This window comes from Telmatherina bonti (assembly GCF_933228915.1).
Source record: "Telmatherina bonti genome assembly, chromosome: 12".
In the NCBI taxonomy this organism is placed as follows: Eukaryota; Metazoa; Chordata; class Actinopteri; order Atheriniformes; family Telmatherinidae; genus Telmatherina; species Telmatherina bonti.
Window position 1 is genome coordinate 30,877,770 of NC_136610.1, and position 18,103 is coordinate 30,895,872.

At 42.9% G+C, this 18,103-nt stretch overlaps 1 protein-coding gene across 1 annotated transcript; it reads left to right on the plus strand.

Annotated features, from left to right (window-relative positions):
- The first annotated feature begins 1,167 nt into the window (after positions 1-1,167).
- synpo (synaptopodin) lies at positions 1,168-16,978 on the plus strand. The gene is made up of 4 exons (XM_079250032.1): positions 1,168-1,306; positions 4,789-5,933; positions 10,055-12,111; positions 14,003-16,978. Exons 2-4 carry the CDS (start codon positions 5,771-5,773, stop codon positions 15,299-15,301), a joined length of 3,519 nt encoding a protein of 1,172 aa, XP_079106158.1. The 5' UTR covers positions 1,168-1,306; positions 4,789-5,770; the 3' UTR covers positions 15,302-16,978.
- The last annotated feature ends 1,125 nt before the right edge of the window (positions 16,979-18,103 follow it).

Consider the following 18,103-nt stretch of genomic DNA (forward strand, 5'->3'; position numbering starts at 1 on the left):
CAGTCCAGCATTTCAGATTTAAAGCGGAAAAGAAAAGCAGCACTGAAACGCCTCACCTTACACAAGAATTTAAACAGTTATTTACCCTCCTGACACAATATACAGGCTACATCTGCATCTTTTCACTCAGAAACTTTCAGAAGCAACAAAGACTAAATCCACTGGATTCCAAGACTCAATGTTCTCTAATCTTTTGTTGCAGGACACATTACCTTGAAAATTAAACATAAATTTTTATCATGCAGGCGGATTTGCATGTTCTTGATCTGTTTTCACAAACAGCAAAACTTTCTGGACTGTAGCTGCCCAGTGCCATACTGCACAGTAAGATTTAACTGTACATAGGAAGGTGTTTCTCAGCAAGTTAAATGCTTGTCTCATGTCTTCAGAGGAGCTCAGCTTCCTTTGGGACACATCACGGTTTCCGGGGCGAAAGGCTGCCCGGCTGGGCCGACTCTGTTTACGTGCACTGCTCTCATGTGCATAAATAAGCCAAAATGTGCAAAAAAAAAAAATCCATTTAAATGTGCACAAGAATGGAGAAAATCTTGGGAATTATGAGAACCTCCTGTGCACGCTGTTTTGTAAACATGGTCTGCAACATGATCTTCATCTGTTTATAGTTTAGTCATTAAAGTGGAAGGAGAATCTGCATCCAGAGTGAGTAGCTCTGTGGGGTCTTATATTTCTTTAGAGAAAATCCTTTTCTGTAATTTGATATTCTTTAATCACCATATTATCACGTTTAAGATGAAAAATCTGAATTGTTAAATTTTGTGGACTCAGCAGGAATTTAGTCAGACATTTTCTTGCAGAGGTGGGGGGGGGGGGGGGGGGGGTAGGAGGGGAGAACAGAGAGGGGCCCCACTGGCCCCCTCAACATCCCTCTGTTGAATATGAAAATATATTATACCATCATGTGTTCAGTATGCAAGCTTGAAGGAAACCATATGAAAAGATTCCAGACAAAGAACCTTCTGTGTTCCAGCTGACCCCCCCACCCCGATCCTTCGTCTGCCTAAACTGAGCGAGAGAGACTGCAGTGCACAAGAGGAGAGAGAGAGAGAGAGGAGAGGTTAAAAAAAAAAGAAAAAAAGGGGGAGGTGTGTATGCAGAGCGATAGGAACTGAAAAGGGCCAGAACACACCCTCCCTGCCTCACACAGCCAGACCCACCGGAGTACAGGTGAGCAGCCTGACCCAAGCAGCACGCATCGAACAGGAATCCTGGACTTTTATCTGCCACTGCAAAGCGGTGAATGCTGCACGCATGGTCACCTGCAGCCTGTCATAAATATCTTCACAGGGTAAGACAAAATCTTTGTTTAGAGCAAAGGGTGTGTGTGTGTGTGTGTGTGTGTGTGTGTGTGAGAGAGAGAGAGATGGCAATGTGGTGAAAAGGAGCAGAAGAGGAGGGAGACTCTGAAAGTCTTTGTTTGAGTAGATGACAAACATCTGGAGCTGCAGTTTTTCCCCTGGTGCAGGCTTGTAGAGATGGGGGTGGACTGGCTACATTAGCACTGATATCCAAGCCTGTTGCGGGGGGGTTGCTCTGGATGGTCAGGTTATAGACTTGAACTGCACTGTGTAACATTAGAGGGTGTATCCAATTAAAGTCCTGGCTGGAGACTGTATTTACTTACTCATATAGGTAATTGCTTCCCGTTAACACAACAGGTGAGGCCTGTTAACTGCTTCGAAGGGGAGCAATGGGGGGTTTTGTTCCACTGTATATTACAAATATTTCTTAGCAAACAATCCCTTTTTACTTTTACTGTGATGCTTTTTTGAAATGCAAATAATCTGCTTGCCAGCAGAAGTTAATGCCACTTTGCATGCAACACCTGATGATGCCTGCATGCATTTTACAGTTTAAAAATGCCCGTGCCGTCGTCCTTTAACGTCTAAGTATATCACAGAAGATGACTCTGATCGTTTTCGAAAGCTCTTCCTTACTTGGCACCGGATCATACACACTTACTCCCAAGTATTCATCTTTGTCTCTTGAAGTTCTTCACCTGTGATTATGAGAGCAGGATGAGGTGCACATGAAGCAGACACTTCCTTACAAAGCTCTTCGCTGCATGATTTATGGTAGTGTTCTCAAGAATCCCTGGAAAAAAAAGTACAAACAAACACTAAGAAACATTTCCATTAGAGCCAGACGCTCGCAATGTCTTCTGATGTCAGTCATCAGCCAGCACAAGCCGAGGCCTGTTGGCCATCACGGCCTCCTGAGGAATCATGAGGCAGGAATGCCCATTTTTGGAGCACCAGCCAAAATTATTTTGTGGTCCTGCTGGAGCCCCTTGAATGGCTCTTTGTCTGAGCAAGAGGGAGAAGGAGCAAAGGGCTCTGCTAAAACCCTTTAGCATTTACAGCTGAATGATTCTTGCATGCCGAAGTGTAAAGGATCCAGGCAAAGGGCAAGAGATAACAGACGCATAGTTGCTGTTCCCCAGATGGATTCGATCATAACGGCTTGCCGGTCGGTGTGGCGATGAGAAGCCTCATTAAAAAAACTCAGTAACTGATACACCTATTCACGTCTGACTATAGGTGGGACGCATGCTCACCTAACACCGACACATCCTACACACTTCAACACTTGTACGCCCTGAGCGACTGATGATGTGCAGATGTCGTACCTGAGGAGAAAATGCCAGCAGTGGATGAGTTATTAGGTGGCTGACATGCCAGCTACAAGTCGGCTTCTGATGCAGATGTGTAATAAATGCACGAGACAAACGACCATGAAGGGGGGACAAGTGAATGATTTCAGTTTGTGTGGCTGCCAGGGCGATTTCTTTTGTGCGTCATCGCTGCTGCGGAGTGCTGTGATGGATCTGCTGTCGTTGCATGAATCCATCATCTACTGATGATGTACAGGAACTCTGTGATTACAAACTCAAATGGCCTACAGGCCAAATTGTAAATTATATCCTTGATTTTTTGGAGCACAGACGGCCGCGGGTGGCAAAGGAAAACTGCGCAGGGGTGGAAGAAAAGCAGCACAGATGGACTGTAGAATACCTTTTTGAACTTCAAGGTAATTGGAGGCAGGGTGGTGGTGGTGGTGGTGGGTGGGTGGGTGGGGGGGTGGGGGGGGGGGGGGGGGTGACATCAAACCATCAGTTTTGGATAGTAGATAAAAGATCAAGTGAGTTAGACATCACAAGACAGTCTGGAAGAAATACAATGCTCAGAGTGAAGCAGAACAAGCAGAGGAAAATGAGAAAAGAGTGGGGCAGATGTAGATTTCAACACGTCCATATGCGGGTGTTTTGTTGACAGCAGTCGAGTCTGCATCTCGGCTGCTGTCAGTTTAAAGTGCCCCACATCTGCTCTCTGTCTGGGAGTTAATAAATGTTTTCAGCATGGATCAAAGATAGTAATCTCACCATATTTTCAGCAATCTGGAGAGGCAGTGTTGGGACACGTCCTCGACATGTGTTCACCTTTCTTCTCACTGATCACGGTGAACAAGAAGATTTGGAGCAACAAAGACAAACTGGTAATGAGGGGAAATTGACACATCTAAATCCCACTGCGGTAAAATGACTTGGTGAAAAACGAATCGAGCTTCCAAATGAGATGCAGATTGATCCCAACATGCACGGCGCATCTGTGGGGATTCAAAGAGCTATTGTCAGAGTGTCTGAACAATGCCGGCCTTCATCTCCTCTCACTTGTCAGCATCACGCCAGTAAGTGAAACTGAGGAGGATTTTTGTTTCCTTACAGCGAGGGGGTGGGGCTGTTTTGTTTGGGATGATTGTCTTTACGAAGGGGGTAAAAGAGTAGTCCTCCCACAGATTGTCATGACTCAGCTGTTGTTCTGTTGGAGGTCTACACTAAAGAGATGAGAAAGAATTTACACCGTTTGCACACCTTAAGAAAAAGATGAAGGTGATGGGGGGCTGCTACGCCTGCAAGGAATCCCTGAAAAGGCGTTTTAGACGTCATGATTGTGTGTGTGTCTCTCTGCTCAGGCCTCCCACTGCTGAGTGATACAGTGGTGACTCGAAAGTAAAAATAAAATTCAGTCCTGACGAGCTTCAAGGAGATGCAAGTCTGGTCAAGAGAGGAAGGATGTGCAAACACTGGTTTATCATTACCAACTTTGCCAGTGGCCCTTATTAGCTTTGAAGGGAGGAACATGACACTGCTGGTATAATGAAATGCTTTATAGGATAATCTTTGCTTCACACTGCATGGAGATTAAAAATCTCCATGCTCTGTCTCGGTGTGATGTATCACATCACAAACCCTGAGGGGGGAAATAAAGCTACTTCTGGCAGGTTTCATGCAGATTTCAGACCACAGTGAATTGTTGCCTCCCTCCCGTCTTCGCAGGAAACACAGATTTTTTATCTCAGTCAGACTTTTACAAAAAAGCCCCACATCATTTCTTTTCCATCACGTTGAGCCTTTTAAAGCCAGTTCAAAGTCTGAGTTTTCATTTCTCAAGAGATATTTCCAGACTCGATGTGAAAATGGTTCCTACATCAGCCAAACATAAGCCTCTGCAGTGGGTATGAAGATGAGGTGTTGTCGGATTACTTTTCTGAAGCCAATCGTGGAAAAATGCTTAAACCTTTCACGAAGCTGCGGCGTGCCGTTACACAGAGGGGTGACGATGGAAACGCTGTGGGCAGATGGAACGTCTTTTGTCTTTGTAAATGTCACATTTGCATGAAATAACTTAAGGGAAGTTTAGTTAAATGCTTGACTTGCATAACTGCATTTTAATCTGCACATTTCTCTCTTTTTTGTGCTTTTATTTGCAGGGCAGAAAAACAAACATGGAGAAAGACTAGACAGTGGACCGTGGCCTTCCATCTTCTTGAAAACTCATTTTATCTTTCGCCTTAGAACCAGAACAACAGAGTTAAATCTTATATAAAATAAAAACATTGGAGAAACGGAGTGGAGAATTCACTATAATCCTCAGCTGCAGTGCCTCAGTATTAATCAAGATTAACACATAAAGCAAATAAACTTTTTTCCCCCAACTTTGTTTTATACAAATAGAAGTAAAAAAAACTATCCTGATTTCAGAAACTAAATCTGTAAGAGAAACAAACAGGAGACGAGAATAAAGCAGCTCTTTTGAACGCTGAATAGAAAACAGTCTCTGGAATGACCTTTTCCAGAGTGAAATGTTATTCCTCACACGCACCTCAACAGCAGGAAGTCTCCATATGCACTGTTCCCTTTCACGTCACTGTAGACTTATGATCTCCAAGATAAAGTGCAGATCCCTTTCTCAGAAAGAAAAGTAATCTGTGGGCTGCAGACTGAGATGCAAACAAAAACCATGTTCTGGTGACCAAAAATAGAAAAAGGAGGAAGAAACACTTCTGGGGAAGAAAAATAGAGTGCTTGGGAGATGCATGTAAAGAAAACTGGACAGTTTCTCAACCCTTTGTGCCAGAGTTTCAACAGAGCACAACAAACTTGAGCAATTTTCATGGCTATTTTCCATGGGAACTCATCCAAGGCACATCGGCGCTGACCCTCCTGGGAGGTCCAGATTGACCGAGAATAATACTTCACGAGGAACAAAGTGAAAGCACACTTCTTCCGTCAAACTTCAGCTGACTGCGGGGCAACTTTTGGAAGGATTACTATTGAAAGCGGAGCCATGCAACCTGGAACTCTGAGCTGCTTCTTGTCCTTCAGGTGTTTTGTTTAAACGTATTCGCTGCTTGCCAGTAAGGAATAAAGCAGACAGAGGAAAGAGACAGAAGCCTCTGACTGTGCTGAGTGATGGAAAAGGGACATATGTCCGTCAGGAGAGGTGTGAGCTGGAGTCCAGGAGGACGGAGGAAACCTCTCCAGCTAAAGGAAGACACACACACCCCTGAGACAGACTGCAACACATCATGGGAGAAGACAGGATCACACAAAGAGCACATGAGCCGGAAAACAAGTGAGTGTTTGTCATTGTAGCATATTTTGCTCTCATTTGGATGCAGCAACAAGAAAGTATATTAGTATTTTTTTTTATAACTTTACCAGTCAGAGAAGTTGCTGTCAAAACATTTGCTAGCTGCGATGAGGCCACAGTTTGACTTCGAGTACCAGTACACACCAGGAAATATAGCTGAGAATGGGAGACTGCATATAGAGAAAACAGTCAAGACTCATCAGTGAAATCTGACACAGCGTAGAGCTTGATGAGACATCTGTTTCCATGCCTTAGAAATACCGGCTGCCGAAGCAGCAGTGGAAAAGTAATCATTTACCACTGCTAAAGGGCTTTCTTAATATCCAGCACAGCCATTGAGAATAAAGGGAATGCATGTGGGAAAAGCCGTTTGGAAACTTGACTTCCACAGATATGAACTCCTCTCAAAGAGAAGGAAGAAAAGAGAGGGAGGGATTCAGATGTCGTGATAAAATTAAGACTTGTTCACATAGAAATTACTGCAAGAAAGATGACTTCTTCTGGGCGGCGACAAGGCTGTCAGGTTCAATATTCAAAGTAACATGACATTGTGCATTGTTATGGGAAGATTGTGGCCATCAGATAACTTGCTCCTAGTCTGGATCTCTTTGCTACCACCACCCTTCCCATCACTCATTACTGACTAATTAGTTTCCTCAGATCACTAAAAACAACACGAAGGCGCTGATAAAAGTCTGCTGCTCTGCTGCTGACACTTTTCATAAAGCACAAATATAAGAATATGAGCAGTGGGGCTTGTTTTCCACCCCTGAGCTGAGTTTTTAGTTACCCCATGAGGTCCACTGAGAGTTTAGGTCATGCTCAGTCTGCTAAGATCTCAGGACCTCTGTTAATCCCAGCCTTTCCATCCGGCTTCACACGTCACCTACGGGGGCCCGGCACTGTCATCCCACTCACCCCACAGCCATCACCCAGAGAAAGATAACATCCGACGGGGTAATCTGACCTTTGATACACAAAAGCGGGGTTGGCCCTCTGACTTGAATCCTGCTGCTGGGGGGGTGAGGGGGTGGGGGTTCCTGTCTGCTCTCCTTTGCACAGGAATGAGGGGAAGGGACAGGGGGCATAGCGGTGAGATAGAGAAAGTTAGAGGTGGAAGGCGGGAGAGAAAGGAGAGCTAGATGATATGATGTAGAGGCTCTAGCATCAGGACAGGAAATTCCTGTCCTGCCTTTGCAGGTTGGAGCTAAGGGCCAGCAGGGTTCAAGGAGGGCAGGCACTTTGTTGGAGAGAACGCTCAATAAACACACATGGCATATCCCGACTGACGTGGAGGGCAGCAGGGGTCAGGTGCTGGAGCTCTGGAGCCTCTGTGGTCTAATCCATGTAAACATAAGCTGGAGTATCTCTGGGTTGCACTTCAAAGATTGCAGGGTCAAACGTTTCCCTGCCATCACAGGACATGACAGAGATAAGCTGCTCGATATGTAGCATTAACCGGACACATCTCAGAAACTATAAAAAAGAAAGTTTAGTTTCAGCGTGGATTTTCTCCGGGAGGCATTTCTGTTTTAATAATTAGTGAAAAGCATGGGGAGGTGGTGCTGCACATGTTGAAAATGTGAAACAAAGCTGGAGGCTGAGTGACAGACAGCACAGCCTCCAGCTACAGACCCCCTCCTCCTTTTCCTCCTCTGTCTGCCTGTCTGTGTGCTGCCGGACTGCGGTGAAAGGGAAATCTGATCCTGTGTCTCGGTCCTGAAAGGGGGGTGTGAAGCTAACGGACGCAGTTAAATTGAAAACTCTTGTGGAAGTACTGCAACACAGCGGAGGTCCGGGCTTTGACATGAAAAAGGTAAGAGCTTCGGCGCAGATGTGGATCCGGCAGGAAAAGCAAACTTTTTGAGAACTTGAGAGGATGTGTCATGGTGTTAAATTCTAACAGAGGAGCAGCTCAGTTTGCTTTTAGAGGAAAGGTAAAGAACTAAAGTTGTGTTGGTTTTTCTCATCCGTATCTCTTTTTTTTGTACTTGTAACTGAAAGCATTGAATGAGGTCTACCGAGCTTTTTCAGCAACTTATACATTATGTGACCTGCAACATGTAATCTCCACTTTAACAACACCAACATTTGTTTTTTGCTGGTTGATCAACATCTTCATTTAAATAAACTACAACCTGTTGTGAAATTTAAAGGAAAGCTTCAGGATAAGTAAAAAAAAAAAAAAAAAAAAATCACCTTTAACCTAAGTATTTGTACTTTGGTCTCTGATGGGTTTTGCACCTGCATGTCATTTGATAACCAGCTGGGCTCCCAGTCAAAGTAGATGTTTACAGTTCGGGCATTTTTATTTCAAGCCTCGCTGCTTCACTGTATTCCCTTAGTATGAATTATAAACAATAAATAGCTGGTAAAAATAAAACCTTGGGGGAGTTTGTTGTCTCTATTGACAACACTGAAAAAAAACAAAAACATAAAATGACATCAATCAGTACTTGTGTGATAAGTCTGTTTATTTCTCTGCTGCAGTGTATAAAGGGAGATTTATCCTTATGCCAGTACTGGTGAGAGGATTGCTTGTTTAAAGAGCTCTCTGATAATATTGTATCCATGTTATATTGCCACCAATATGTCATTTAGTTCATTTATATTTTGATTGGATCAAGCTGAGTGATTTCAAACTGATGCATTTCTTTGCAGATATGAGCAGTATCAGCACAGGATATATTTTGATATACCTTTAATCAAGACAGCCTATAAAGCCCATAAGATCAATGAGGTACTGCTGGCATATTAAATGCTTTAGCTGAGTTTATGTAAAAGGAAATCAGGAGTACCTCACAAAGAGTGAAAGCAATTACTGTAGGGGCGGGCTAAAAGTCTATAAAAATCAATGGCAGATGCATTATATTCCATTTTTACTGAAGGAACGATCAAGGAAGCTTGTCCTCTGTGCCAGAAAAAGCCACATGCAGAATCTGCTCTGCAGGAACGCATTACAAGTGATTGATTTACACTTAATTATTGTGATTGGCACTCAGCTGCACCTAATAATGTAGCTGTCAGGATCCATCGCCTTATGACATGAAAACTGTGCCAGCTGTCTGAAAAAAAATCCTGGAGGATCATGAATTAGATTAATAATCTCCCAGATGTGTCACCATGGCAACTTCTTCTTCTTTTCAATGTTCACCAATGAGTCTCTGATTTTAAATTATTTTGTGGTGGCGTCCACGCAGCTTTTGTTTTCCTCCACATCAGCTTTGAAGTCTGATGCAGCCGCTATATTTAAGAAGGGAACACTTGATTGTATAGTGTGTTTATAGACAGCAATCAAAGAATGTCATTTTAGGAGGCTGAAGGTTGTAAAAGTGATCCATTAAGGGTTTCAGCTGCAGTATTGCACAAATTAGCTACAGAGAGAAACCAAAGGCATGCTGGAAGTGCAGGCGGGGAGTTTTCTCAGTGGTGAAGGAATGCTCAGGGAGGGACTGCTGCAGATGGTAGAGGAAATAGTTCCATTGCCTGGAAGGGAGCTCGTAAGCTCGGAAAACAAACTATCACTTTTGACATAGGCATGTTTTATCTCACGACTTTAAAGTAATCAGAAAGAATGCAGAGCTGGTGTAAGACAATCATTGTCAGCTGCTTCTGATGCTGCTTTAGCAGAGACTGACCTAGATCTTTTTATTTTTATTAACTTTTCTCCAACAAGTTGCGCTTCTTTATTACAGTGTTTATTTGCAAATGTTTCTCAGCCTAAATCTATTAGCTCACTGTCTACAGCTCCAGTCTGCTGAGACAAAAGGCCATAAATCCTTTTGTTTCTCACTAGATTGGTTGGAATCAAAAGCACAGCAAACAACAATTAAAAGCATGTGGTGTAAAAACAGCTCTTTGGGTTTTAAAGAGAATATTCAAACCCAGACTTGTTAAATATTTGCCCTCCTTGGTTCTCTGTCTGTTTTTGGGACATAAAAGCAGTTTGGAAACTTTTAATCTAATGTTAGTAGAGTTGTCTGTACAAAGCAGCACATTTCCAAGTCTACAAACGATGAAGTCCTTTGTAGTTGTTCCAACATATCTGATATTTCTTTAAGTAAACAATCTGCCCCTCTTTTCATCTGCTCTCATCCTTTCAGATCTGACCAGAAGCGCCAGTTTATCAGAGAAGGAGCTGAAGGAGGCACGTGTGAGAAGTCAGATCATCGCTGCTCAGCTCACCATCCCTTCCAGCTCCAGCTCCAAGGGTGTGCAGCTCTTCAACAGGCGTAAGCAGAGAGTTAACGCCTTCACACTCGAAAGCTGTGGACAGGGGTCTGAAGAGGACAAGGCTGAGAATGGGAAAAGCCACCCCTTATCTGACAAACTAACATGGACAGAGAGGAGCAGTGAGGAAAAGGATAAAGACCTGAACTTTATGAACAACAAACCGCTCTTTTCCACACCTTTAAGTGTGCATTCTGTTGGTGATATCATGGACGAGACGAATTTTCACAAAGACAGCATGGAAAACAGTGTTATCCAAGAGAGACACTTCCTCCCTGTCAAAGAGGAGCAGGAGGAAGAGGAAGAAGGAAGAGATGAGATCCATGACAAGTTAGTGGACAAGATCAAGCACGAAGCTCCTCAGGGAAGCAATAACACAGCATCAGACGTGATGGAACATGCTGAAAGTGAGACTGAGACAAATGGGGGCCACACAGGGCCAGTTCCTGTTGGAAAAGTTTTTAATGGCTGTCACAGCACTTCTGGGCCTGAGCGGGTGTCTGCACCCTCATCTAAGCAGACGAGCACCATTACAAATAGAACTGCCAGGCCCTTTTTGTCACCACCCACAGTGCACTCTCCAGAGGCAGTCAGTCCTGTCATGGACATCCCACCTCCTCCGTCTTACTCCACTCCTCCCCTCCCTGCTTCCACTGTGTCTCAACCAGTTGTGTTCTCACCTCCACCTCCGCCTCCATCTTATCCCACACCACCTCTGCCAGACTTCACTAACCATCCTCCACAGGGCTTCTACTCAAGTCCACCTCCAATGTCTCCTGTCATGTCCCCGTCCTCTCCTCCGCCAATCCATTTCCCTGTTTCTCAGTATCCAACCATGTCTCACTGTGGCCCTCCCACCGCACCAAAGCCTTCCACCTTTGTTCCTCAACCTGCTGGAGAGAAGAAGCTGATAACACCAATCAAAACAGGAATACTTGAAGAGGGAGCTGCCAGGAGAGCTACTAGGAAAGCAATGTTCACTTTCAAAGAGAAGCCAGTGGTGGCACCAAACCCTGAGCTGCTTTCTCTGGTGCAAGGGGTGGATCAAAGGAAGAAACATGGACTAAGATCTGTGCCTGAGCCAGCATCAGAAGAGGAGCTATTGGCTCTAGGTGCAGAGGCCTCCAATTTCCTTGCCAAAGAAGTGGAAAAGGCAGAGGGGGCAAATGCTCCAGAGTGGGCCTCCTGTCTCAAGAGCTCAAGAACCCGACCAAAGATGGAGCACCGGCCAGAGCAGAACCTCTCCAATGTGTCCGGAAAAGGGGCTGAGCTGTTTGCAAAGCGTCAGTCCAGGATGGAGAAATATGTACTTGAGAATCAGAATGCAGGACTAATTAGGTCTCCCTCCCCTACAATGTCTTTGCCACCATCTTGGGTTTACCCATCAAATATGCCTGGAAGAGTGAAAGCCATTGCAAAAAACTCTGACATGGGCGCTCAGCTTTCCCAGAATCTCAAGGCTCAACAAGCAGTCAAGCAAAAACCACAGCCCAAAGCTGCTCCTCCCGAGCCAGTTCCAGAACCACCTCCTTTGGAAAACGGTTGCTCCAAGATAGAGATGGACCTCTCAAGGCACAAACCTTACCAGATTAACTCATCCCTCTTCATCCTTAACCCAGTTAAAGACCCAATTAGCACCCTACCCAGGGGTGCACCACAGACCAAGAACACAGTCCCAACCCATACTTTCTCTAGACAAACTTCTCTACCTAACAACCCACCATCTCGCTTCAGTGCTCACAGCATGTCTCCACAAATGGCTTTCAGTCCCACAGGAGCACCAGAGTATCCATCAGATTCAGCTTCTGGACATCCAAGGATCAGTTCTCCAATGACTGCCTTTTCTCCAGAGCGAGTCTCCTCTCCTCGGTCGGGAGTACAGGCACCAAAGCCCACATTTTCTGCCAAGAAGGCAGGAATTATGCCACAGGTGTGGAGACCTACTCATTACCATTTTTAGAAAATTTGTACATATCAGGGGAACTGGATATATTGTAGAAATGAAACACATGGCTGAAAACTGAACAAGATTTGAATGGCTTTGAAATTTACTGCACTTTGTTTCAACTTGTGCCTTGTTCCTCCTGTGCCTTTGTTAGTACCAGCTCTTTTAGATTTATGTGAGAAAAGTTGTTACAGTCATGCTTATCATGAAATATTGGATGAATTAGATAAATTACCCACTCAGTCACTTCAGCTACGGCTGAACTGCTCAGGATATTGCACGATTATTTAGGAGTCAATGAGCCCTAAATGACCTGTGAATACATAGCATAATTGTATTTTTTCCTCAGCACCACAATCCACACACCCATAATTAACCTCAGAAAATTAAAACTGTGTCTGTAACCAAAATAGGTTCATATTCCCAAAGCAGATAGCACATAAGCACTCAAAAACATCAATTTTCCAAACATTTTTAAACATGAAAACAACCTCACACTGTTTCCACTGGGCACCATAATGATGCTGCTTCACAAAGCACTTTAACAGATGGTCTAGCGTCTGCTTTATGATCTACGATTTGCAATTTAATGACGCTCACTGGCATGAAAGTTGCAGCAAGAGAAGTCTTTTATGTCTTTATGTCTTCAGGGTAATTTACTCTGCCTTCCAGCATGTTTTAGCTAAATATATGGTGTGTGCTCGAATGATATTGTGTTTCATATCTCCAGACTGCATTCAAATTTGCATCATGAATTTACACATCCGTTGTTGTTACAACTTAAAGCAGTAATTTGTCAGACTGAAGTGTTTGTGACTTTCTTTTCAAACACCTGGATTCACTGCTCTTTTCTGCTGTTATACTGTCTCTAACTGATTTTGTTTCAAGAGTGAATCTTTCTTTCTTTCATTAAAACTTTATGCTAACACTCTGCAGTGACTTCTTCCTCCTTTTCCTTGTCTCCTGACTTCACTTGACTTGTCTCAGTCACTGATTTCACATTTATCTTTTTTGTTTTTGTAACTTTCATATATTCTGTCCTATAACTAAGTATACTCATGTCTCTCTAAAATGCACATATAATTTACAAAACGTGCCAAGTCCATTTGAGAACGTAATTTCTGAGATTTTGAGCACTGAAATTCCCTAAAATTTTTCTTCAGGAAGACATTTTACATTTCAACAGGAACAAGAACCCGTGGCTTGGTCTTGTTAATCTTGAGGAGCTCAGGCATGAAGACAAATGCTATAACCCTTGACCTGAGCCATATGTCCTCCAAAACAAAGCTCATAACTTTTGAACAGATCACTAACTTTCATCTTACAAGATTAGAACTCACATGGAAACTGACACTTGCTCTTTAGTGTTTACCACAACATGTTCTCTTCAGATTATTATCCCAAGCAAAGATAGTTGTTACTTAATTAGTATGGACACAAGATGGAATTCAACCCTTGCTTCAGTTGAGTAACTTCATATCCCTGCAAAAGGTTAGCCTCCTCAGGAGGACCAGATGACAGTAACTCGAGAGGGACACCAAAGACTGGGACTAACCGTGTAAGCATCCAGGCTTACCGAGGGACACACAGAGATGTTGAGAATGCATTTGGGCCTCACACTGAACACTACTCCTATTTTATATAAAAAAGGGTATAAATTATCTGAGTTTTTCTTGGGGATTTACTTTGTTATGTCTGACAGCTGACAACAGTGCTCAGTTAATGAACAAACATTCTGTCATCAAAACTTAATTTTAAAGTGTACTTGATCATTAGTTTATTTGTTCCGGTGTTGTAAAGCAAAATATTATATTTAGTTTTTGCAAATGTCTTATTTACAGAATTTGAATCAAATTTATGTGTTATGTTCCAACAGGTGTCAAATGAGTCCTCCCCTGGTGAAAATCCCAGTAAGCAGCTCACGCCAATCAGCACACCCAGCCTCACCAGACGTTTCAGCAGCCCGGATGGCCCAAGCAGTGGAATCTGGACCTCCGGTCTGCAATCAAACCAAGTTCCTGCTGCCAATGGTGGCTCCATCCGCTCAGTCACTTCTCCTGTGACCTCTCCCAGTAGTACAAGATGCCAATCACCGATGATTGGTCAGAATATGCAGTGTCCAGCTGTGGCCTCCCCCTCTATAGCTAGATCTTCCAAAATGGCTACAATCACCTCTCCATGCTCCACTCCTTGGAGTTCAAGATGCCAATCCCCAATGGTCAGCCAGCCCCCCTCTACTTCCTCCATCCCTGCTTTCAGACCACTCGAAATCTCCAAAACTCATTATCCTCTTTCCCCTCCTTGGGGTGCAACATGCCAGTCTCCAATGGTGAGCCAGAACAAGTCCTCCACTACTCCCTCTTTCTATGCAACAAGACCATCCGTGACATCTGCAGCCACCTCCCCATGCTCCCCTCCCTGGGGATCAAGATGCCAGTCACCGGCAGTGTGCCAGAATATCAAGTCTTCCACCATATCCTCTGGTCCTACACCTAGACCCTCCCAGACTCCTCCTTGGGGATCAAGATGTCAGTCACCATCAGTACGCCAGAATAACCAGTCGTCCACTGTCTCCATCAACACATCCAGACCATCCTCTACAACTACAGCCACATCTCCTGTTGGCCCTCCATGGAGCCCAAATTCCCGGTCACCTGCCGTCTTTCAAAGCAATTCATCCTTTTCTTCCACTAAACCTCTGTACTCATCCTCTGCCACTTCCCCTCCCCTCCAACCTAAAGACAGTCACTCTATGTCGCCCGTTCTTAACAGTCTAGACTCTAAAGCCAACCATCGCCTTCTGGCAAAGAATATTATCAATGCAGCCAAACGTAAAAACAGCCCTTCACCTGGTGCACTGAGTGGTCACAACCTCCCTATCTCACCTGTGGGAAACTCCAGTCATGACTGGCACAAACCACCCATCAGCCACTTCCAGTCACGAGCGTTGGGTGCACAGTCCCCTACTTTCACCAGCCCTCCTCCTACTCCGACTCAGAGAATCTGCTCACCTGTGAGGCTCTACAACACCCGCTCTCTGACCGACTCGGACGCCTCAGTGGAGTCTGAAGACTCAGGGCTTCGGTCGCCTGGCCTGCACTCCTACAACACCTGTCCTCGTGGCTGGGGTGGGAGCCTAAGGGTCAAGAGAAGCACCATCTCCACTGACCTGTGAGGGTGTCACTGCGTGTTAAAATCAGTTTTCATAGACTTTTGTGGCATTTGATCACCCAAACAAAGAGTGTATGATAAAGTTTTAGAGGAGTTACTTTTCCTTAATGTTGATTGCTGATCCTAGATCATGGTAAATGTTGTATCAAAGTAGTCGTAGTACTTCATATGGCTCACAGGCCTAGTATGGACTGACAAGAACAAGCTTTTTATAAAACACAGTTGCTGTGGCTTGTATGCTTCTTACATACCAAAGAGCGCATAATAACCAAAGACAATTAAGTTCACTTTGAAATAGTATGATACTTTTTACACACTGACGACAGACAAACCTTCAAAGTCACTGCAACATTTAGTGATGTTTAACATAGTTAAGATTTATCATATTTGATAAATTGTATTTTAATGATTAGAATTGTTGGTCTGGTACAACTCAAAATAGGATAAAACTTAAGGTATAAAAGGGACGTTTAAAACAAGAAGGTTAAATTGACTGTTCAGTGCTTAAGTTGAGGGATACACACTGCTTTATTTTATAATTTTAAAAAAAACTATTGTCAGTTCATAATTATTACTGATGTAAAATACTTTTCCACCAGCCATACCACTCATATTTTCTTACACAGTACAGAAGTTTACCCGCTTATTATCCATTCAAATAAGCATAAATGAACAAAATTCACAGTGCAATGATCACTGTAACGCAGTGTATATATGATGCTCTACGTACTGAATTTGATTTAAACTTTGCAGGCATTTCAGACAGAAGGACAGAAAAAAGGGAGTGTTGAACAGGAAGCGTGCTGTGGAGGTGAGGCAGACCATTGAAACGCTTTTTCAATCAAGCCCTATGGGCGTACCTCTAAAGGATGTTTTCAAAGTTGTATTTCGTGTGCTTGTTTTATTGCATTTATTAGTGGCCAACAGTCATGACTCTTTATATCTCATGCCTGGTGAGGAGATTAAGAGTTGTCTCTTATTTGGAAGCAAAAGTGAAGGTTAGAGTAGCAGAGAAGGGTAAGAAGTTGCATTTCTATGTGTAAAAAAAGGGCTAGAAGAATGTTGTGAAGACCAGAAGAATATGTATTCCTGTCACATATAAAACTATACTGAAACTTCTGTTTCTCATTGTACTTGATTTGCACTTGTCATTCCATTTCAGTGACTAACTTGCCATTGTTTAAAACTCGATTTGCGCATGTAGATAAATCAAACAGATAAATATCTTGTTTTAATGTCAAACTTACAACTTGTACAGGGCTGGAAAAACATGCAACATGTTGACATAAAACTTGCAATGAACTGCAAATGCAACTGCTTCCACAGCTTTCTGTTTCAGCAGCAGAATCTCATTACACCATTCCCACCTTGCCCTGTCTTGCACCAGCACAACAGATCATTCCCTGACTCGCCGGCCAAATGCATCAGCACATTGCTAAATATTTACTCTGTGTATCTTTTGAGTGACAGGAACTCCTGCTACTTGGTGAACTTGCTCCCTCAGCAGGATTAAACCTATCACTGTCATGGATTGATTTCAGTCTGGGTCTTCTCTGGATAAAGTACAGACATCCTCAAGCTGAAATATTTTCATGTTTGGGTTTCCAGTGTGCTTTATGCTTTTAAGACTGCACTTCGTTGATTCCACTCCTGTTTCAGCCTATAACTGTATGATTACTGAATTATCTGATGCAAAATAAACCATCTATGAGACACCAGTTCAGTTATTAAATTTCATTTGTTTACCATTTATTGTGTCCAATCATAACACCAGCCCTTTAAAATCCTGCTCCAGCTGGAAAGCAAAGTAAATAGGTAAGTCTTAGAGATGTGTTTTGTTTGTTTTCTCTACATTTATTTCTACCTCTAGATCAGATATATCAGATATGGTCTTCTCTCCTGGAGATTTTAGATGTTTCCCTGCTTCAGCACACCTGATTCAGATTAAATGGATCTCCTAAAACAATGTTTGGTACAAGCCAGTTTATGACACATTCATTTCAATAGGGTGTGTCAAAACAGAGAAACATCTAAAACCTGCAAGACCACTGCCCTTAAGGACTGCAGATTGCCATCCACACTCTAGATGGACAATTAACCCTTTTGATACATCATGTCCACAACAGTGAACACCCATTCAAATGCTGTTTTATAGTATATTCATAAATGAGGATGGTAAATTTCATATATATATATATATATGTACATGTAATTACTGTTTAGCAATAAGCAGGACAAGAAAATGATACTAGTCCATTTTTGATTGAATATTTATAATGTATAAATATGACAATATATTATTTGATAAATATTTCTATATAATAGATTAAATAAATAAACTAAATAGAAAGTCAAAAATTATGAAAGACAAAGAAAAACACATATCTGTAAAATATTGTATGTGAAAATGTGGCATTCATTTTTTTTTATTTTTATTCATCCATCAGAGGATTAATTCACAAGAACCTGACAGTGAAAGCATTTGATTATCAGGTATGATCCAGTATGAGGTAATCTGTGGAGCAGGTGGGAGTACATGAGTTCTGTACAGTGGCTCCTATAGAAGGATTTATCAGATCCTTGAAGTCATTTTACCAACTCCCTAACCCTAACCCTACATCACAACGTCTGGGGAAACAAATGAACTAAATGCTCCTGGAGCCTATCCGTTCATGTTGCATTTGATCAAAAGGTTTGATGCAGATAACATAATAAATCCTAATGACATCAAGGATTTTATATTTTCCCTTTACTTGATCTAGAAAGTGAAACACAAAATACCAACCAGTATTAACTTTAAGGCAAA